This window comes from Zeugodacus cucurbitae, chromosome 3 (genome assembly GCF_028554725.1).
Source record: "Zeugodacus cucurbitae isolate PBARC_wt_2022May chromosome 3, idZeuCucr1.2, whole genome shotgun sequence".
NCBI lineage: Eukaryota > Metazoa > Arthropoda > Insecta > Diptera > Tephritidae > Zeugodacus > Zeugodacus cucurbitae.
In genome coordinates this window covers 17,733,236-17,753,688 of record NC_071668.1, presented here as the reverse complement: position 1 = coordinate 17,753,688, position 20,453 = coordinate 17,733,236, and the positions used below count along the sequence as shown (strand labels likewise).

The window sequence follows — 20,453 nt, the reverse complement described above, 5'->3', positions numbered from 1 at the left end:
TTTGTTATTTATTTATGCATTTCCGAACACTTCCGTAAACCTTTGTTTTGATATTTTCTATAGAACGTAGGCACGCTATATAAACAGTTTCACTTTGTTTACAAATTTGGCGGCTAAACATTCTTACGATCAGCTGCAGACTGTGTGTTGTGTGTGTGTTTTTATTCTAGTATTCTAGCAACAATGGAGCCTTGTATTATTGAATTTATTGGCGAGAAATCTACAATTGGTATAGTGCCGAATTTTTCATTTGATCCACTACATTTAATATCGGGCAGTGTGGGACCATTCCGTGCTGGACTGCCCGTACACGTGCCATTATGGCTTGGTATACACCTGCGCAAGCAACAAAAATGCCGCATAGTGCCACCCGAATGGATGGAAATAGAGCTGTTGGAGGAAATCAAAGAAGCGGAAAAGAAATCCAAGTAAAGTTAAAATATTTTATTGTGTAAATATCAGCACTAATATGTTGTTTTTATTAATAGATTTTTCACAAAGATGCCCAGTGAGCATTACATGGTCGAGGCACAACTGATCATGAGCACTGCGCCGGACGATGTACCACGTTGCGAAGAGCTGCGTACCATTATCAAGGATATTTTTGATATACGTGAGGCAAAATTGAGAACATCCATTGACGCATTCATCAAGGGCGAGGGCACGTATGCAAAATTGGATAATTTGACGCTATTGGAGATGCACACTGTACGTCCGATACTGCCCCATTCACTGGATCATATTGCACGTTATCAACGCACAGCTATGGCCACGCAACGTGATACATCTACCTTGGGATTGAGTAATTCAATGAATACGAGTCATTTCTCTCAATAAAGTAATTAAAAAATTATATTAAATTAGTTTTAATCAATTGTTATAAACAATAACAAAATTTGCTATTTTGTTGACATTATAAATACTAGACGGTCTGGCAACTACACAGAAGTGTTAAACAGCTGTTATAGCTTTGATGACGTTTTGCTTCAATGCATTTTTCAATTTTCGCTTTTACAAACATCAGTGAGATAAATTTTTAACAAATTTATAGAAAATTAAGCATTTTAAAAATGAGCGAAAAAGTCTTGGAAGTGGTTGATGATGTGGGCGATACTACTACGCCTACTGGTGCCAATCGCATCCATTTTACAAAAGATGTTAAGAATGCAATCGATAAGGTATGTAGCTTACAATTTGGATATACAAATTAGAAGTTTTTGTTGATTGAGAGCTTTGATTTTTATTCTGAGGTTTAGTCGCAACGATCTGCAAGTGTGCTGTCTGCATCCACACAACTTTGACAAAAATGTTTGCTATTAACTAAACATCTTCGTTTGCAGGTGCTGAAAACTGAGGACCCAATGGACTCACCTGACTTCAATACGGTCGATTACATTAATCAGCTCTTTCCAAATGAGCAGTCTTTGGTGACCATTGATGAGACCATACAACGTATGCAATGTGAAGTATCTTTAATTGATGATAATATACGCGCGGTTGTGCGTGGACAAACGAATACTGGACAGGATGGCCAAATGGCTCTAACCGAAGCACAAAAAGTCATAACAACATTGTATGCACACATTATCGATGTGAAAACGCGTGCTGAAAAAACAGAGGAAATGGTCAAAGAGATTACGCGTGACATCAAGCAGTTGGATTGTGCTAAACGAAATTTAACTTCTGCAATAACGACACTAAATCACTTACATATGCTTGTGGGTGGTATTGAAAGTTTAAATAAGTTAATCGAAAAGCGTTTGTATGGCGAGATACTCAATCCATTGCAAGCAATTACTGAAGTTAATCAACATTTCAAACAGTATTCTGATATAGATGAAATAAAGGTAAATAAACTGTTATTTTGTTTCAAATACACAGCAGTGCAACAACTAATTATATTTGCTACATTAGAATTTATCGCAAAATGTGGACAAAATACAAGTAACTTTGGCTAAACAAATAACAGAAGATTTTAAAGATGCATTCTCGCATAAATCGGCTGCAAGTGGTAATGCTGGCGGCAAGCAGCGTTTGGGTTTGAATCAATTGGCAGATGCTTGTAAAGTGATTTCAGTTTTGGATCCAAAAGTGAAAAAGGAACTGCTAAAATGGTTTATAGGTGTGTTGTTGTGAATATTAAAAAAAAATTTAATTACAAAAAATACTTAATTTCCAAAAACGCAGCACAACAACTTGAAGAATACGTACAACTGTTTCACGAGAACCAAGATATCGCCTGGTTGGATAAAATCGATAAACGTTATGCTTGGCTAAAACGCCATCTACTTGATTTCGAGGATAAATTTGGTGTTGTTTTCCCACACGACTGGGAAGTATCTGAACGCATTACTGTCGAATTCTGTCGTCTAACACGTGAACAACTAACACAGATCATGTCGAAACGCAGCAATGAAATCGATGTGCGTCTATTGCTATTTGCCATCAATAAAACACAAGCTTTTGAACAGCTGCTCTCCAAACGCTTCACCGGTGTAACTTTGGGCGCTGAAAGACGCTTGTCAACAACAGCGATGAAAGTGCTACCCGATAGTGGCGTAGTTGATCCGAATGCGCCACCGACCATCGGCTTATTTCAAGATCAAATTGGCAGTTGCTTTAAGGCACATCTAGGTATTTATATTAAGAGCATCGATCGTAATCTAGCAGAGCTAATGGAGAAATTTGTGGAAATGGCTAAGGAGCCCTTCAAAGTGGCCGAATCGAAAACCACTGTGTATCCAAGGTGGGTGAATTGATATATATAGCTGAACTTCTCTAACTCGAATCCCTATAATCCACAAAAAATTTCGAGTTTGAGAGACTTCGAGATACGGAATACCTTTTATGAAATTTGAGTTCTATTGCCATATCAAGAATTCGAGTTATGGAGACCTTAGAGTTTTTGAAGTTTGAGTTATGGAAGTTTTACTGTATAAATAAGTGTGTGTTTTTTATAATAATTTCGTCTTTTTACAGTTCTGCTGACTTATTTGTTTTCTACAAGAAGTGTATGGTGCAGTGCAATCAGCTGAGCAATGAACAGCCCATGTATGAATTAGCGCTCGTATTTAAAAAATATCTACGCGAATATGCCAGCAAAGTATTAGAGTTTAGTACACCGAAATTACTAACAACAACAGCGTCAATTGGTAAGTTTGAGATTTTTACTTTTTGTGCTCTCACAGTAAAGTTGCTAAGAGAGTAATATAGTTTTGTTCACATAACGGTTGTATGTAACATCCAAAATTAAACGAGTTAGATGTAGAGTTCTATATACCAAAGTGAGTTCAAATCCGGATGTCCGTCCGTCCATAAATAAAGTTATGAAATTAAAATTTGGTACAAAGAATCGCACTAGGAAAGGGCATATTCGGAAGTAATTTTTTTTGGGGAAGTGAGCGTGGTCCCGCCCCAAATTGGTTGTTTGTATATATCTCGCAAACCAATGATGCTATATAAACCAAACTTTCTGCAGTAACTTCCTTTACATACCCCATTAACCACCATAAAAATAGGTGAAATCGGATAATAACCACGCCCACTTTCCATACAAAGGTTATGTTGAAAATAACTAAAAGTGCGTTAACTCACTAATGAAAAACATCAGAATCACTAAATTGGGGAAAGGAAGATGCACTCAGACTTTTTAAAAATGGACTTATGGGCCAAAAACCATATCTCAGGAACTACTCGACCGATTTCAATGAAATTCGGTATATAATATTTTCTTGAGACCCTGATGACACCAATGAAAAATTGGCGAAATTGGTTCACAACTACTTCCCATATAACTCAATTTTGTATTCCATCTGATCACTTTATAATGTATACATAAGAAACCGATGAATATAGCGGAATAAAACTTTACACAAATACTGTATATGATCTGTGCCTTCACTTGTGGAAAAATTGTCGAAATCGGACTATAACTTTTCAAGGCCCCGTTTATCGAACATGAAGCACTCAGTGCCTAAGGGTAATTTTTCACCGAAAATATCGGTAAATCTCTCAGATATTTTAACTTAATTCAGAGAGAATCTTTTTCTTCGAATAATGTGTGGCTGTACCAAAAATGGTAAAAATCGGGTCATAACTTCCCCTAGCACTCATATACCTAATTATAGGATTTTCAAATTGGGTCAAATTGTATGTTATCTGAATAAAATTATATCAATAAATTGCGAGAGTATAAAATTTTCGGTGACACCTGCACTTAGCCTTTCCTTACTTGTTTATGCTAAACTTAATTTTATTAATTTTTCAGGCAAAAGCATGTCCTTACTCACACGCGATATGCAGAATCTCTCCACAGCTGCGGGACAAGTTTTCCATAATTTTTTAAAAGAGGGCGATACGCAACGTTTTTCACGCGAAGATTTGATACAAATCTGCTGTGTGCTAACCACAGCTGAGTACTGTTTGGAGACAGTGCAACAATTGGAGGATAAACTTAAAGAGAAAATAGCTACAGCATTTGCCAACAAGATAGATATGTCAGAGGAGAAGGACGTCTTTCATCGGTTGGTAGCAAATATTTTTTTCTTGTTTGAGACCTAATTGTTTATACACTTCCCCTAGCATAATTTCGAATTGCATACAATTGCTGGTGCAGGACTTGGAGGCGGGCTGTGAAGCGCCACTACAGTCTATGTCCAAAGTACAGTGGCAGAGCATTAGTAATGTTGGCGATCAGAGCGCCTTCATTAGCAGCATTTGTGCGAATTTCAAGCAGACCATACCGGTGATACGCGACAACTTGGCCACATCACGCAAATATTTCACACAATTCTGTCATAAGTTTGTCAAAGCTTTCATACCGAAATTCATAAATGTGCTCTACAAATGCAAGCTGACACACTCGGATGGCACCAATAATGTTTTGGGTTGCGAGCAACTCTTGCTCGACACACACAGTCTGAAGACCGCATTGCTCGATTTGCCTTCAATTGGTTCGAGCGTAAATCGTAAGGCGCCCACCAGTTACACCAAAGTAGTGGTGAAGGATATGACACGCGCCGAAATGATTATTAAGGTGGTTATGACACCCGTGCAGCCGCCAGCGCATTTCACACAACAAGTGTTGAAACTTTTGCCCGACATTACCATTGCGGAATATCAGAAGATTCTAGATATGAAGGCTGTGAAACGTGTAGACCAGCTGCAATTGATTGATCTGTTCAAACACACGGCCTCACATGTGGCAGTAGTCGATGGACTGCCTGAAATATCCGCAACATCTGCTGAGGATGAAAGCGCCAGCGCGCAGGCGCAGCCAGATTTGAATGTTAGCGACAATACGGATGCGAGTTCAACGTCAGCGAAAGCCAATAATGGCGCTGAAGAAACTGCGGCACAGTCGGCGGCTGCGCCAACTGGCGGCGCCACTTCCACTCCAAAACGTGCATTTATTTTCAGTGTCGGCAGTTTTACGGGCAGCGCCGATAAAAATGCCGATGGCGCATCGAATAGCGGCAGCGATCGTGGTCGCATACGCAAGCTGGAGAGTTTGTTGAAGAAGCGTTTGCCATAAGTTCCGTCTGCTGTTTAGTTGTAAAATTTTTGTTTCTCACTTTTGTTTATTTTTGGTGAGTACTTTACATTCCATTTTGTTTTCTTCTCTTAATTTATTTATAATATACATATGTTTGATTTAGTATATATATGTATATGTCGTTGCGAATAATTAATAATAAATTTATGGTAGTTTGTCTATATGTTTTCAGTAGTTTAGCGGAACTTAAATCTAAAAGATATATACAGAGAAAACTCTCTTAACCAACACTTCCTTTGAGCGGATATTTTTTCATGCACCAAGTTACACTCTTAGAACGAATGAGTCTCTCTTAGGGCACCTCTCTATTTGGCGGACAAAAATCGCTCGAGGGTGAGTGTTCCTCCAAGAGAGGTTTCACTGTATATATATATATTTGAAATATGAATCCATATCCTTTGCGAAGTTCCTCTTCTTCCTCTTTCATATCCAAGTTAGGTCCTTTGGAACTAAAGGAAAGTTGCTGGGTCTTTATTGAGTCTCCATTTGTCGAATAATGTGTGTTAGAAGTGTTGATGTTGTTGTTGTTGTAACGGATACCCATCGCAAGTCATCTAACCTGAGGCCCAGGAAACGAACTGTTTCTATAGGGTCGGACCAGAGGGAAAGGGGTGTTAGATGAGTGGGGTTTAGGGGCATGCCAAGAGGTGGTTAGTGTCATTCGGGGTCTCTTTGCATGCAGGACATATGTTGAGTATGTCAGGGTCTAGCCTGGATAAGCAGGAGTTTAACATGCTACAGTATCCAGTACGAAGTTGCACGAGGGTCACTCTAGTTTCGCAAGCAACTCGGGCACTGTGTCCGCGATGGGGGTGTTGTATCTCCAAGTACGCTATTCACGGGATGGAAGTCGATGAAGGTGTTAATGGCTTCTCTGTGAATGGCGTCCAGTGCTTGTCGAAAGTCTTTCGCATCCGAAGTCCGGTCGGTATAGTTCTGTATGTCGTCGACGTATTTCAGGATAGTACTCTTGATGGCTGCCGGAGGCGGTTCGGATTCCAGTAGGTGACTGCAGGGATGATTTCTACGAAAACACAAAACTGTCTGGAGAGCATTTCGTTATGCTCTTACACAGCTAGCATACGGGCCTCCTTGTGTAGGTGCTCAACCGAAGACATCAAGAGGCAACCGGTGGCTGTTAGGAGAGCGAAGTTCTGACAAGTTTGAAGCTTATCCAGCTGCTTCCTACTGCATCCAGACGACCATATAGAGGCTGCGTAGTTTATGACCGTAATATTAACACATCTCCATACATTATTGTTGTTTCGATGCGCCAATGAAATTATCTGTGGACCCAACATAAAGAAATCCCGATCATTCCGGTACATAGAATTGCCTTTTAACAGAAAAAATGACTCAAGAGAGTGCTTTCTTTTGTTTTGACCCCGCAGCTATAGTTCGTTTTTTTTTTTTTTAGTTTTCCATTAGATGACTTTGGTCTAAATAATTTGCCGAATATTGCCAAATAGAGAGTCTAAAAATAAAAATTTTCCACATACAATTGAACTACTATAACTCGAACTCTTGAATTGGCAATAGAAGTCAAATTTCATACAAATTACCTTCAATAACTCCAAGTTTCTTTACTGGATTTTTTTTATGTATTACGGTGATTCGTTTTAGGGAAATTCAACTGTATAATGGTTTGAATCTAAAATATAAGTCACTACTGGAATTAACTTTGTCGCGCATGCAGGGTAATTTTTTTTTTTATACTCTCGCAACAAAGTTGCTAAAGAGAGTATTATAGTTTTGTTCACATAACGGTTGTTTGTAACACCCAAAACTAAACGAGTTAGATATAGGGTTATATATACCAAAGTGATCAGGGTGAAGAGTGGAGTTCAAATTCGAATGTCTGTCTGTCCGTCCGTCCGTCCGTCCGTCTGTGCAAGCTGTAACTTGAGTAAAAATTAAGATATCTTAATGAAACTTGGCACAAATATTCCTTGGCACCATAAGAAGGTTGCTTTCGAAAATGAGCAAAATCGGACCACTGCCACTCCCACAAAATGGCGAAAACCGAAAACACATAAAGTGCCATAACTAAGCCATAAATAAAGCTATGGAAATAAAATTTGGTATGAAGGATCGCACTATGAAGGGGCATATTTGGATGTAATTTTTTTGGGTAAGTGGGCGTAGCCCCGCCCCCAAATAGGTTTTTTGTACATATCTCGCAAACCAATAGAGCTATACAAACTTTCTGCAGTCGTTTTTTAGCCACTTCTTAATACAGTCCAAAAATGAAAGAAGTTGGATAATAACCACGCCCACCTCCCATACAAAGGTTAGGTTGAAAATTACTAAAAGTGGGTTAACTCTCTAAGGAAAAACGTCAGAAACACTAAATTTCACATAAGAAATGGCAGATGGAAGCTGCACTCAGATTTTTTTACAAAATGGAAAATGGGCGTGGCGTCGCCCACTTATGGGTCAAAAACCATATCTCAGGAACTACTCGACCGATTTCAATGAAACTTGGTTTGTAATAGTTTCCTTACATCCCAATGATATGTTGTGAAAATGGGCCAAATCGCTTCACAACCACGCCTACTTCCTATATACCAGAACTTTGAAGACGATCTGAATCGTTTACATTACAATATATAAAGTAAGTACTAGTAAAGATATCGGTGCAGCACTTTGCACAAATACTATGTTTATAGTGGGGCAGCCCCATTCTAAAAATCGCCGAAATCGGACCATAGGTTTTAAGGCCCCATATATCGAACACGAGAACCTCGGTGCTTCTAACCTAATATTATGGTTTCCAACTTTGAATGGACTTTATACAATATATATGACGAATATGTGGGTCAAATTGTGTATTATGTAATATAAATAATGTTAAATAAATAAATTGCGAGAGTATAAAATGTTCGGTTACACTTAGCCCTTCCTTACTTGTTTTGTAATAAAAGTAAAGTAAAAAGTAAACTCACATCCTGTTCGGTCATTTTTTATTGAACACAAAATTTCAATGCATTAATTTGAATGACTACATTTGAAATTATTATAATTCGTACAATTGTTGAAATATAGGTTTTTTGTTTTTGATTTTGCATTCTACTAAAATATAAACTATACGCCATTACTTGCTAAACCTGCTGTTCACTATAAACACACGCTAACATTATTATTATTTATTTTTATTTTTTCACTCAAATCTATATTATAAACCGTACTAATTAAACGGTTTTTTGCATTTCCAATTTGCTATGCAAAACATAAATATACCATATACTATATATGTATGTATGTATATTATTAATTTTTTTTTTCGTTTTTCTTGCTTTTGCGTGTTTAATGTAGTATTATTCAACTTGATTACATTGAATTACAATTGCTTTGTACATATATATTGGGAGTGATTTTATAAAATAAAATCCATTGTTAGTTAAATGAACTAATTAAATATAAGATATTACATACATACATACTACAGCTTGTTGTTGTATGGTCAGTCGTCTAAAATTGACTTTACCAAAAATTCCCGCAATGGAATCCTTAACATTTACAAATGTTGGGAGTTTAACAAATTCTAAAAATTTCGTTAAATACATTGAAGTATGCAATGCAAAAAATATACATACATATATAAATACATTATATTTGCTGATCTATATATATATATTTCTATGTAGTTAGAGTATATTGTATTATATGCTTTGAATTTAAGCTGTGGTGTGTGTGGGTTGTGCGCCACGCCAAATTCAGCGGTACAAGCGTGTGAAGTTCTTCAGCGCTACAGTTATTGTCTTCGGCGTGCTGGCGCTGCTGAAAGTTAGAAAGAAAATATTTTAGTTTAATATTACAAGCCTTCAAACAAGCGCCAAACTGCATACCTCAACAAAGCGGCAGTGAACTCGTCCAATTGCTGCTGCGTTGCCGTCACATAGCCACCACTATTGCGCTTTGGTAAAGCATCTAACGCTGTCTTAATGTACGACTGCATGTGCTCCTGCGTCTCAACCAATTTCAATTCGAATATCACATCGGCGACATCGGACAACATGTACGAGTGCAAACAATACACCGACGCGTGTATTAGATTTATAATTAGCGCCGCGCCATTTTGCTCGGCGATCTCTTTTACCAACGGACGACATTCGGGATGACGTTGATTGGAGTTTCGTCCCCATTTCAAGAGATTGCAAAAGAATTTCATCACAGATGAGTTGGCCTCCCGATGGTCGAGTGTGCAGGCCAGTAGAGCGCATTGGAAAATCGGTGTGACGAGTGTGCTCTGCAGAAATGGTACCGGACAGCATTCGATGAAGCGCGAACAGAGTCGGAAAAAGTCATCAACCGTGTCGGGATTATTTTTTAGACCATTCTCCACGCGTAACATACTAAAGGTGGGTTCGATAAAGGCTTTCAGCATTTCTAGGAGACCTAATTCAGAGGATAAAATTGCAATTTTACATTATAATGAAATAATGTGACTCTTGAAAAAACTCCACTCACCTGGTATACATTCACCCGCCTTGGCGAATTCGTCGACTAGCACCGAGCCGAGGTACAAAAAGCAACTGTGATGATGTAATGCATATATGCAAATCATTTGCTTGACCAGTGGCTCCACCAAAACCGATGCCTGTTTGCGTACCATACGTACACCATAGCGTATGAGTCGGCATGTACGCTCCATAATGCGTACATCGGTTTGATATTTCACCATAACTTGCGATAACAATGGCCATGCATCGGTGAGTATCTGCACCGTGGGATGCAGTTCACCATCGGCAATGTCTGGATTCGTGTGCCGTATAACGGCACAAGCGCGATCAATCCAGTAAGCGGGATCGGTGCGTTCACCCTTTTGTACGCTTGCCAATGTGGCAGTTGTGCTCTCCACCATGACGGCTAATGGTTGCAATTGAAATGAAATAATCTCGCGCATTGAGGACTCCAGTTGTGTGCGTTGCAGACGCGATAGTATTAATGAAATGCCTTTGAGTAGGCCAATGGCTAAATCATTATTGATTTCAAAACTATCCAGACTACGTGCAATCTCGACCAAGCCATTAATGTGGCACACCATTTTCTGTCGGCACGCTGCACAAATGGATGTGAGCGCTATCGCTGCGGCCGCCGCGAGGCCATTCTTCTGTTGCAGTGAGTAGAGCAGAAAATTGAGTACGGCCTGCAGTGATTCCGCATGATTTTCAATCCAGTCGCAGAGCTCGCCAAGCAGCATTATTGAGGTGTAACGTACAGCCATATGAGTATTGTCGGGCAGATTGAGTATGGCCTCTACGACTTTGGGTATAACTTCGTTCTCATCACTAAAACAAAAGAAGACAATATTTGATTCCAATAATTAAAAAAAAATGTTTTTACTTACGGTATAATGTTTTTGGCAACATTTTGCATAATAAATAAAGCGGATTCTGTCGATTCCCATGTTGTATTGGGCGCTTGTAATATAAGGAACATTTGTTTAAAGCACGCACCCGAACCCACAATGAAAGCGACATCTTTGATTAAATCTGAAACTTTGCGTCGAAAGTCCTATTTGGATAAACGTTTTGAATATTAATATTTTTCACAAATCCACAACACTTGCATACATACATTAAAACTATCGTGTTCATCGATGAGACCATCATGATCCGCGTCCATTTGCGCATGCCGGTAAAGCGCACCCAATAACCGTTCAATGTGTGGCTTAAAATGTGATGTTAACTTATCATTATAACTTTGAAAGAGATCCTCACTCAGGCGATACCACAAATTGAAGGTAATCTCTGCTACCTCGTAATCAAAGTGCCCGACGCACATTAGCACCAAATCAAGTCCCTTAATTGAATAATGTGGCACTTGTTCGTTGGAGAGCATTTCGTAGAAGAAAGCTTCACATAAAACGGTAAATATGCGACAATAGTTCATCGTCTTATCGATATCTTCATGTGCCACACTAATGTGATAAGCCGTCTCTAGTGAACAAACTGCATTGAAAATTTGCGCTTCAACCGTCGGTTCCAGTTTATAACGATTGGTGCTAGCTTCAAGACAGCTCAGCAGCGCGCACAAACACTCGGTGCATGTATCGTGTAATTTTCTAGATGTTTCTCCACTACTTAACAGTTGGAAAACTTTTTGTCCCACTGGATTCTCTGTGAAGTGATGTATCGGTATTGCTTGTATTGCCACCCATGCGCTGAAACAGCGTATGGTACTGTTTAAAAGACGTTCCTGTTGCACGTCACTACGTTGTAAACAAATACATAGAAATTCTAGTACTTTGGGCGCAGCAGCATCTAATTGCTTGTGTATCTCCTCGCGTCGATTGGAACCCAAACGCAAATAACGCGAATCTATCTCTTCTGGTATTAACGTGAGTATCTCCAGCAGTGGCCACACAGATTGTGCTTGTGATGATAGCAATTCTAGTAAATCGATTATAGGCTGTTTCCAGGCGGCCATTAGCAATGCCAGGTCAGCAACAGCCAGACTAAGTTGTGTTATAATTACAGTATCGGTATCATTTGTGATCTGTCCGATGTGTGCTATTAATGAATCGCGTAAAGATTCATGTGATGATGGTGGGAGTTCATTGAACGAATTTTGAATTTTGTTACGCATCGTCTGTGCTGCAAAATAACACGAATGCAAATCGCGTTTTTGCTGCAACAGTTCGTCCGCAATTGTCCATGAATAGATCTGTAATTATGTTATTTGTGTTAAGGCACATTCCCACATGTATTGTATAATATTTTGCTTTGAATTTAATAGATAACTCACCGACTTCTGAAAATCCTCCAGCCATTTGTTGGCCTTTTCCTTTTCTTTGGGATTACTATTGTGAAAAAGGGTACAAATACCCTGATAAACTAGTTCAGCGGTTGGCGCTGCTTCCATCTTCACTACAACACTTACACGTACTCACTAAATAATTTATTTCGATTGATAAATTTTGTTGAGAAGTTGTAAAAATAACTCTGAAATTTATTGCTTTCACACTTTTCGTTCACAACTCCTGTAATAGCAATAATTAAATAGTTGACGATTCTTTTGTACAGCCAAATGCATTGGCAACGAACACAGGGTGCACGAAAGCAGGGTGTAACGAAATTTTAAATTTAAATATGTGAAATGGAACACTACTGAAATTTAATTTTGATTATTTTAAGAAATAATTAAGTTTGATTTATATTGAATTATGAATTAGCAAGACAATAATTTAGTAGCAATGTTTATGTGTTTTCAAGTATTTATTCCTATCAAGTGTTATTTTCTCAGTTTCAAGTATTATAGTGGCATTAAGTATGTAGCTAATAAATAATATTATATTTGGCACATTTGTTAATTTTATTTACATTGTAAAACAATATTTATTGTTTGTAAATAAAAGAGTTAAGCAATACTATTAAATTACAACTGAATTTCAATATTGTTCTACCAATGTCATTTCCACTGCTTTTCAGTTGTAAATAGCTTCAATAAATATGTTTGCTGGTATATATCGATGTGTCATCTGGTCGTATAACGTTTGGGAATGGAATGTAGTCAACAAAACTCCAACAAAAACAATAGAAATAAACACATGCAGCGCAACAACAAAGCAAGTCTATAAATTTACGTAGATCGGAAAAAACATAAGCAACGCACTCAGCAACCGGCTGTTGAAAAAATATCGAAAAATTGCCAAAAATTTTCAGTAAAAGAGTCGAATAACAACTGTCTAAAAATGCTACAATGCGAAGAACTGAAGGACGATGAAGGTCCCTCAAATACGCTGGAGCAGTTTACGGAATTGGAGCAAGTACTCGAAATGATCGATACTATGAAAGACTGTGATGCGCCAGGTTTCGAGAAAGACTATGAGCAGTACACGGAAATTTTATCGAGGTATAAAATTACATTCAATATATAATTAGCGTCGCAGAAATACAATAAAATACATATCTCCATCTCTTTAGATATCAAGAACAGCCACATTTACTCGATCCCCACTTGAATGTTTTATTGGAGCGTTTGTTGGCGAAAGTGCATAACAGGGCGTTGTCAGAAGGCGAAATGCATGCCGCCTTCAAATATATGTATATTATTACTAAAGTACGCACGTACAAAGTGTTAGTTAAGTTTTTGCCACACGAATTGACTGATCTGGAATTTGCTTTGGAATTGCTGGAGCGACAAAATCCCAATGAATATAATCAATGGGAGACACGTTATATATTGTTGCTATGGATGTCTATATTGGTTTTGAACCCGTTCCATATGTCACGTTTAGATGCCTATGCCACGACGAGTAGCGCACCAGCAACGTCTGGTAACTGCGTTGACACTACGCAATTGTTGAATCATACACATAGCAAATCGAAAATGGAGCGTATTTTTGATCTCTGTCAACTATATTCAGCCACAAATGATACTTGCAGTAATATTGCCGCATATTTGGCTGCCAAATATTTAGTGCGCGCTGATATTAAGGATATTTACTTGGAACGTTACTTGGATTGGGTAATGAGTGAACATCAGTCGGAAACTAGCGATGCTAAATTTGGTGAATTAGCCGCTATTTCTGCTATTTTGAAGCATGGCAAACGTGAAGATCTGCTGCCATACGCAGATAAATTACTCAAATGGATTGTTGGCTTGCAATATAAAGAGAGTAATGATTTTTTGAAATACAAGTGCTACATAAAGATTGTGCAGCGCATAGGTTTGGTCTACTTGAAGCCGCGTTTAGCAGGTTGGCGCTACAAGCGTGGTACACGTTCGTTGGCAACGAATTTGAATAAGACCACTAATGCAACGGCTAATGAAAGTGCTGGTGGCAATGAAACAGATACCGACAATGCAGATGCTGATGGCGAAGAAATCATAGTGCCAGATGCCATCGAAGAGGTAATAGAGGAATTGTTGCAAGCATTGCGCAGTGGTGGCAGTGATATACGTTGGAGCGCAGCCAAGGGTATTGGACGTGTCACCAATAGGCTCTCGAAAGAGTTGGCTGATGAAGTAATTGGTTCCGTTATTGACATACTAAATCCTCTCGAGCCGCATGAGGCTTGGCATGGTGCATGCTTAGCGCTAGCTGAGTTGGCGAAGCGTGGCCTGCTGTTGCCACACCGTCTGCGCACGCTGGTGCCACTACTGATGCAGGCTTTGTTTTACGACGAAATGAAGGGCTACATGTCTGTGGGTCAGCATATACGCGACGCTGCTTGTTACATGTGCTGGGCATTTGCGCGTGCCTACAATCCAGAGGACTTTCAACCATTCGTAGAGCAAATATCATCAGGTCTGCTGACGGTAGCTGTTTTCGATCGTGAAATAAATTGTCGACGCGCAGCAGCGGCCGCTTTCCAAGAGAGTGTTGGTCGTCTAGGAAATTTCCCACATGGCATAGAAATTTCAACCGCCACCGACTTCTTTTCTGTTGGCTTGCGACAAAATTCATATTTGAATGTTGGTGATTACATTGCGCAATTTGAGGAGTATCAGAAACCGTTAATTGATCACTTGGTTGAGCGTAAGGTGAATCACTGGGATACGATGATACGCGAATTGACTGCAAAGGCTTTGTATAAGCTTACTTTCCGTGCGCCAGAATATATGTCGACTGTGGTGTTGGCACAGCTTTTGGGCAAAACCGAATCCATTGATATCAATATGCGTCACGGTACTGTGCTGGCTATTGGTGAAGTCACATTGGCTTTGAGTGAGATAGAGCGTCGAGATGAAGGCAACGCTTGCAAAAAGCTGTTGTCTAATCAATTGTTGACCGACTTAAATGAGCTGATGGCGAAATATGTACATCGCGATATGTTCCGTGGTATGAGCGGTGAAATTATGAAACATTGTTGCACTGATTTCATAAGGAACTGCAGTTTGGCACGCATTGAGGCATCTATCACGTGTATCGGTATGTAAATAGGTGTTTGGTTGAAGTATATATTTTTTAATTTTATAAATTCCAGAATCTTGGCAATACATCATCGATAAATGCCTGTTGAATAAAGCTTCTGCAATACGTGAGGGCGCCTCAGCAGCTTTTGCAGAACTTTGTCGTTCATACTATAAGGGTGATGAGCGCGCTGCAGTAAATGCCGATATTATAAGAAGCTATCTAAAGGGCGCCACAAACATTATGGAGGAGCACACACGCATGGGTTATATAAGTGCTTTAGGTGCATTGCCCGATTTTATGATCAAAGCGAATCTAGATGATGTGCTAGAAAGTCTGATTAGGCATTCGCTTACACCGACACAAGCTGTTATAACAACTGGTGAAGCGATGAATCAGCATGAGAACCTGGCAACGGGCACATGGAGCGAAGCAAGACGTGATAGTGTTAAAGCGCTCAGCAATGTGGTGCACACATTGGGCTTTAGTAGAGAGAGCAAAAGTAGGTTACTTTTGGAAACTGTTGGTATTAAATATCTATATAAATAATTCTAAAATATTTTACTATTTATTTAGTCTCATTTGGCAATCCAAAGTACTTCAACAAAGTTGTAGACTGCTTTATAAAAGCCATGGATGAATACACATTAGATAATCGTGGTGATATTGGCGCATGGGTGCGCGAAGCAGCAATGAATGGTAAGTCAATGAAAATACAAATAATACAAATAATAAGTGTAAATTTTATTGCTTCATCCCTTCTTCTAGCCATCCAACAACTTGTCACCACCTGTCCGAAGGACCTATTACAGCCAGAGCAAGTACATAAAATTATGCTGGGCTTTATGCAGCAGGCTGTTGAGAAAATAGACCGCACACGCGGTCTAGCCGGTCGTCTCTTCTGTCAAATAATCACTACTACACCGCCTATACCGCATATACGACACCATGAACGCCTGCTGGAGATATTCCCCGCTGATGTTAACAGCGTTTTGTGGCTGTTTGCCGACCAGACATTCCCGCTATTCTGTTCCTTGCTCGAATTGCCCGATTACTCACAGCGAGTATTGCTCGGGTTGAGCGCAAGCATTGGACAGTTGACTGAGTCATTGGTAAATATATAATACATTTGTGTTACTTCAGATTTAAATTTGATTTTTTTTAGATAAAATACTCGTCGGCAGCATTCTTCGAATTCTTACGCACGCATCCTGCAGAAGTGCCACGTTTATGTAAAGAGATAGTTGCAAATTTCCAAGAGAATGTCATGAATGAACGTGTGACATATCCGATGTTGAATTTCTTGGATATATTGATAAGTTCAGGTTAGTCTTCATGATAAACTTATTATTTTCACATTCATTCATTATGCACTATTTGTATTAATAGGCACCATAAACGTGGTATTATTGGATGAGTCGAACTCTTTTGGTGATGACATTTACCGCCTGCTGAATCTTGAGATTAAAGGACACAAAAAACTCTACAAACTAGTATCGAGCATAAGTGTCTATTGTCAGCTGGTGCAAGTACCACATCTTTGTAAACGCATACTCTCCAAAATGGCAATATTCCTCGGTCTTACCCATGTACATGTGCGCAAAACGAGCGCCACTAAATTGTATGAAGCGCTAGCTTTGCATGGTGACAGTTGTGACATTCCGGAAGAGAATATGGATGAGATTTTGAATATATTGTCTGAAACAGATTGGGGATCGCCGCTAATTACGGTGCGTCCCGTACGCAATCAATTATGCGAACTAATGGGTATTAAACCGCCAGTTAGTGGTGTGGCGGGCACAAGTTTTGAAACGGCCGGTGTTGCAGGTGCGGCTGCGGGTGTGAGTGCGGCGGTGCGCATTAGAAATTAAATTTTATAAAACAAATATGCACATTAATAGCACGTTGCATATTTGTCATGGCGGCTGGGGTATTAACACACCTTGCGTTAAATATTTCAATATTTTATATTATTTTAGCATAACTACATAAAATTGTAATTGAAAACCGCAATTATTGCTTATTATTGATTATAATGCGTCGCCTTCGAAACAATAAATGTTGCCGCAAATATTCCTAACACAAATGTTCTTTTTTTAATACTAATTAATTACAAATCTTACAACTTTAAACAATTCTCTGCAATATGTTAATATAACCTTGGTTCCGATGTTAATGTGCAGTATTTAATTCCAACCGATTTTTACTATACATATATTTCCGCAATTTCATTTAAACACATTTTTTCATTTCCTTTATTACTCTTCCTTTCTCAATCCAGTTAGTTTCGCTTTATTCCATTTCGTTCCAATTGGATTATGCATGCGAATGACAGTTCGTTCGCGGCTTCAGTTCAGTTAACTTCGCAAATTCGGTTGAGTGCTATACTTTCGTGAAATAAACGCGTTTGCGCCGGTTAAAAATAGTAAAATTTGTTAAAAAGTGTTGCTTAAGGCTTAAATTAAACATTAAAAATTATATATGTGATGAAAGTGAAGTGTATTTGCATTGATTTACGCATAAAATACAATGGCGTTCGTTTTGTGTTCACCCGGCGGTGAAGTAAGTGCTAATTTCAATGCAATTCGTTTGTATTAGTGTTTTTGGCTATGAAATATGTAAAATGCAATATAAAATGTGTGTTAATGTGTAAAATATGTGAATATTAAAACTATTTGCGATCTTCGCTTTTCGCTATTGCATGCATGTTTGTGCATGCAAGTTTTCCGCTACAACAGGGTGACAACGTTCGTTTATTAAAAAGTAAGTGTATTTAAGTATTTAGAGAGTGTGTTATATTTTCAATTTTAATACTTTTGAAAAATATATTCTTAAACTATGTTATCCTACAATATATTTATTATAATGTGTTGGAGTCTAATAAATAATATATAAATACAAATACACATATACCCATTAGAGCTGTAGGAAATAAGTACATGCAAATGTGTACGCCTTCAATATTCGTTTCCGTTATTCCTTTTTCACATGTTTTCATTTCCTTCTGTCTTTTCTTTTCGTTCCAGCTGACTCTTATTGGACCAATTGACATTTCGTGCGCGGGTTTTCTTCGGTTGGTTTATTCTGTTGTAATGTTTCCGTAAAATAAATGCGAGTACTCTTTATAAAAAAGTTAATTGCCTTAAAAAGTATTAACAAAATGTGCAATTTAAATTTTTGTTTGCGGGTTGTGCAGTGAAAGTAGTTTTAGTAAAAAAAAAACATATACGAAGCATATAAAAACTCTCTAATAGTGTTTCTTCAAAGCTCAAGTCGTGTGGTCAATTTGATCAATTAACTTATAAATGCAAATGTACTAATTCTTTTAGTTATTAAATATGTAAAATGCAATTTAAAATATGTGTTATGAGCAAAAGTGGTTAATTTGTAATTTTAGTTATTCGTTAATTCATGTATGGTCACGCATAAACTCATGCCTCAGCTCCTCCGTATTGCTGTTGTAACAGCATACATACATACATACATTTCCGCAATTTCATTTAAACAAATTTTTCATTTCCTTTATTACTCTTCCTTTCTCAATTCAGTTAGTTTCGCTTTATTCTATTTCGTTCCAATTGGATTATGCATGCGAATGACAGTTCGTTCGCGGCCTCAGTTCAGTTATCTTCGCAAATTCGGTTGAGTGCTATATTTTCGTGAAATAAACGCGTTTGCGCCGGTTAAAATAAGTAAAACTTGTTAAAAAGTGTTGCTAAAAGCTTAATTTAAGCCTTAAATATTCTTTATGCAATGCAAGTCAAGTGTAATTGCATTTATTGCCTCATATAATACAATGGCGTCGTTTTGCCAAACATGTTCACCCGGCGACGACGTAAGTGCTAATTTCAATGCAATTCGTTTGTATTAGTGTTTTTAACCATGAAATATGTAAAAAGCAATATAAAATGTGTGTTAATGGGTAAAATATGTGAATGAAAGTCCAACATTAATGCTATTTGTGATCTACGCTTTCGCTTTTGCTTGCATGTTTGTACATGCAAGTTTTGCGGCATATTGCATATATCCGCTACAACAGGGTGACAACGATTAATCGTTTATTAAAAGGTACGTGTATTTAAGTATTTATAGAGTGTGTTATATTACCAATTTTAATATATTTAAAAAATATGTTCTTAAATTATGTTATACAAAATATTTATTATAATGTATTGGTTTCTAATAAATAATATATATGTAAATACAAAAATACATATATACATTAGAGGTGAAGGAAATAATATATGTAGGTACATGCAAATGTGTAATCATTTAATTTTCGTTTCCGTTATTCCGTTTTTCATTTCCTTCTGTCTTTCTTTTCATTCCAGCTGACTCTTATTGGACCTTCTCCGTTTTTATATGCTGCTACAACAGGGTGTCACCATCAGAATTTAAAAGGTAAGTTTGTTATAATTGAATAAAAATATTAATATTAATTTCACATATGTATATTATTAAAAAATAAATGCATTATTTAATATGAACTTGTAATTTATTACATTTAATTTTTTACCTATAAATAAATTATTACCAAATTTTATTTAGATATTTTGGAACAGGATGTAAATACGTATGTGCTTTCATTTTCCCTTTCCGTTTACTCGTCTCAATATCTTTCTCATTTCCTTCGATGTCGCTTGCTCTTTTCATTCGTTCCAATTGGATTGTTTGACTGTTGCGATTTTCAAATTTCCTCGTAATTTTAGTTGGTTATAATGCTTCCGTTAAAATTTCCGGAGCTCCTATTTTAAATAGTAAAATGTGTTTAAAGTTAATGTGACTGTTATTTTATTAAGGATTTGAAAATTAGTACGAAAATTTTTATAAAAAATTTGTTTGATGTTTAAATTTCTCAAGAATGTAGCAAAATAGATTTTTCAACTTTTAGTCGTTCTTGAACTTGCTCAATTCGTACTGTATTATTCAAAATTATTCGTTTACTCTGAATGGATATGTAGGCAACATTTCTGACTGCTTTATGGTAAACTACCACTACAGGGTGATTGAGTTAATTGAAAAAACGACATTTCAAAT

General features: G+C 37.7%; 4 protein-coding genes across 6 annotated transcripts; 3 read left to right on the top strand and 1 right to left on the bottom strand.

The window, feature by feature from the left end:
* Positions 1–77: 77 nt before the first annotated feature.
* Positions 78–853, top strand: LOC105215053 (probable DNA replication complex GINS protein PSF2). Its single transcript, XM_011188798.3, has 2 exons — positions 78–428; positions 489–853. The coding sequence occupies exons 1-2, from the start codon at positions 184–186 to the stop codon at positions 835–837; spliced, it is 594 nt and encodes a 197-aa protein (XP_011187100.1). The 5' UTR covers positions 78–183; the 3' UTR covers positions 838–853.
* Positions 854–947: 94 nt separating this feature from the next.
* On the top strand, positions 948–13,125 carry LOC105215051 (vacuolar protein sorting-associated protein 53 homolog). Of its 2 annotated transcripts, XR_851868.3 has the most exons (8): positions 948–1,178; positions 1,341–1,847; positions 1,915–2,122; positions 2,188–2,746; positions 2,980–3,152; positions 4,268–4,523; positions 4,582–5,588; positions 12,988–13,125. XR_851868.3 is itself a non-coding variant. In XM_011188794.3 (7 exons), the coding sequence occupies exons 1-7, from the start codon at positions 1,071–1,073 to the stop codon at positions 5,531–5,533; spliced, it is 2,763 nt and encodes a 920-aa protein (XP_011187096.2). In that variant the 5' UTR covers positions 948–1,070; the 3' UTR covers positions 5,534–5,728. The 2 variants fall into 2 exon arrangements, 1 of the variants encoding a protein (XP_011187096.2); XM_011188794.3 differs by lacking the exon at positions 12,988–13,125 and having other exon boundaries at positions 4,582–5,728.
* LOC105215052 (transportin-3) lies at positions 8,501–12,671 on the bottom strand. Of its 2 annotated transcripts, none has more exons than XM_011188795.3 (6): positions 12,305–12,671; positions 11,135–12,223; positions 10,905–11,071; positions 10,025–10,845; positions 9,403–9,952; positions 8,501–9,334 (listed from the first exon to the last, which is right to left on the bottom strand). In XM_011188795.3, the coding sequence occupies exons 1-6, from the start codon at positions 12,419–12,421 to the stop codon at positions 9,271–9,273; spliced, it is 2,808 nt and encodes a 935-aa protein (XP_011187097.1). In that variant the 5' UTR covers positions 12,422–12,671; the 3' UTR covers positions 8,501–9,270. The 2 variants fall into 2 exon arrangements, with proteins under 2 accessions (XP_011187097.1, XP_011187098.1); XM_011188796.3 differs by having other exon boundaries at positions 8,501–9,331; positions 12,305–12,670.
* Positions 13,126–13,250: 125 nt separating the features above from the next.
* On the top strand, positions 13,251–17,502 carry LOC105215049 (tubulin-specific chaperone D). Its single transcript, XM_011188793.2, has 7 exons — positions 13,251–13,411; positions 13,483–15,434; positions 15,490–15,918; positions 15,993–16,115; positions 16,185–16,528; positions 16,582–16,741; positions 16,806–17,502. The coding sequence occupies exons 1-7, from the start codon at positions 13,251–13,253 to the stop codon at positions 17,285–17,287; spliced, it is 3,651 nt and encodes a 1,216-aa protein (XP_011187095.1). The 3' UTR covers positions 17,288–17,502.
* Positions 17,503–20,453: the final 2,951 nt, after the last annotated feature.

What these genes read in the sequence shown, in the direction of transcription:
- LOC105215053 (XM_011188798.3), top strand. Translation starts at nt 184, where the DNA reads ATGGAGCCTTGTATTATTGAATTTATTGGCGAGAAATCTACAATTGGT. An exon ending in GAAGCGGAAAAGAAATCCAA is followed by an intron (nt 429 to 488) that starts GTAAAGTTAAAA and finishes TTTTATTAATAG; the next exon opens with ATTTTTCACAAAGATGCCCA.
- LOC105215051 (XM_011188794.3), top strand. Translation starts at nt 1,071, where the DNA reads ATGAGCGAAAAAGTCTTGGAAGTGGTTGATGATGTGGGCGATACTACT. An exon ending in TTAAGAATGCAATCGATAAG is followed by an intron (nt 1,179 to 1,340) that starts GTATGTAGCTTA and finishes CTTCGTTTGCAG; the next exon opens with GTGCTGAAAACTGAGGACCC. An exon ending in AAAACCACTGTGTATCCAAG is followed by an intron (nt 2,747 to 2,979) that starts GTGGGTGAATTG and finishes GTCTTTTTACAG; the next exon opens with TTCTGCTGACTTATTTGTTT.
- LOC105215052 (XM_011188795.3), bottom strand. Translation starts at nt 12,421, where the DNA reads ATGGAAGCAGCGCCAACCGCTGAACTAGTTTATCAGGGTATTTGTACC. An exon ending in TGGAGGATTTTCAGAAGTCG is followed by an intron (nt 12,224 to 12,304) that starts GTGAGTTATCTA and finishes ACATAATTACAG; the next exon opens with ATCTATTCATGGACAATTGC. An exon ending in GGCGGGTGAATGTATACCAG is followed by an intron (nt 9,953 to 10,024) that starts GTGAGTGGAGTT and finishes CCTCTGAATTAG; the next exon opens with GTCTCCTAGAAATGCTGAAA.
- LOC105215049 (XM_011188793.2), top strand. Translation starts at nt 13,251, where the DNA reads ATGCTACAATGCGAAGAACTGAAGGACGATGAAGGTCCCTCAAATACG. An exon ending in CTTTAGTAGAGAGAGCAAAA is followed by an intron (nt 15,919 to 15,992) that starts GTAGGTTACTTT and finishes CTATTTATTTAG; the next exon opens with TCTCATTTGGCAATCCAAAG. An exon ending in GCGCGAAGCAGCAATGAATG is followed by an intron (nt 16,116 to 16,184) that starts GTAAGTCAATGA and finishes CCCTTCTTCTAG; the next exon opens with CCATCCAACAACTTGTCACC.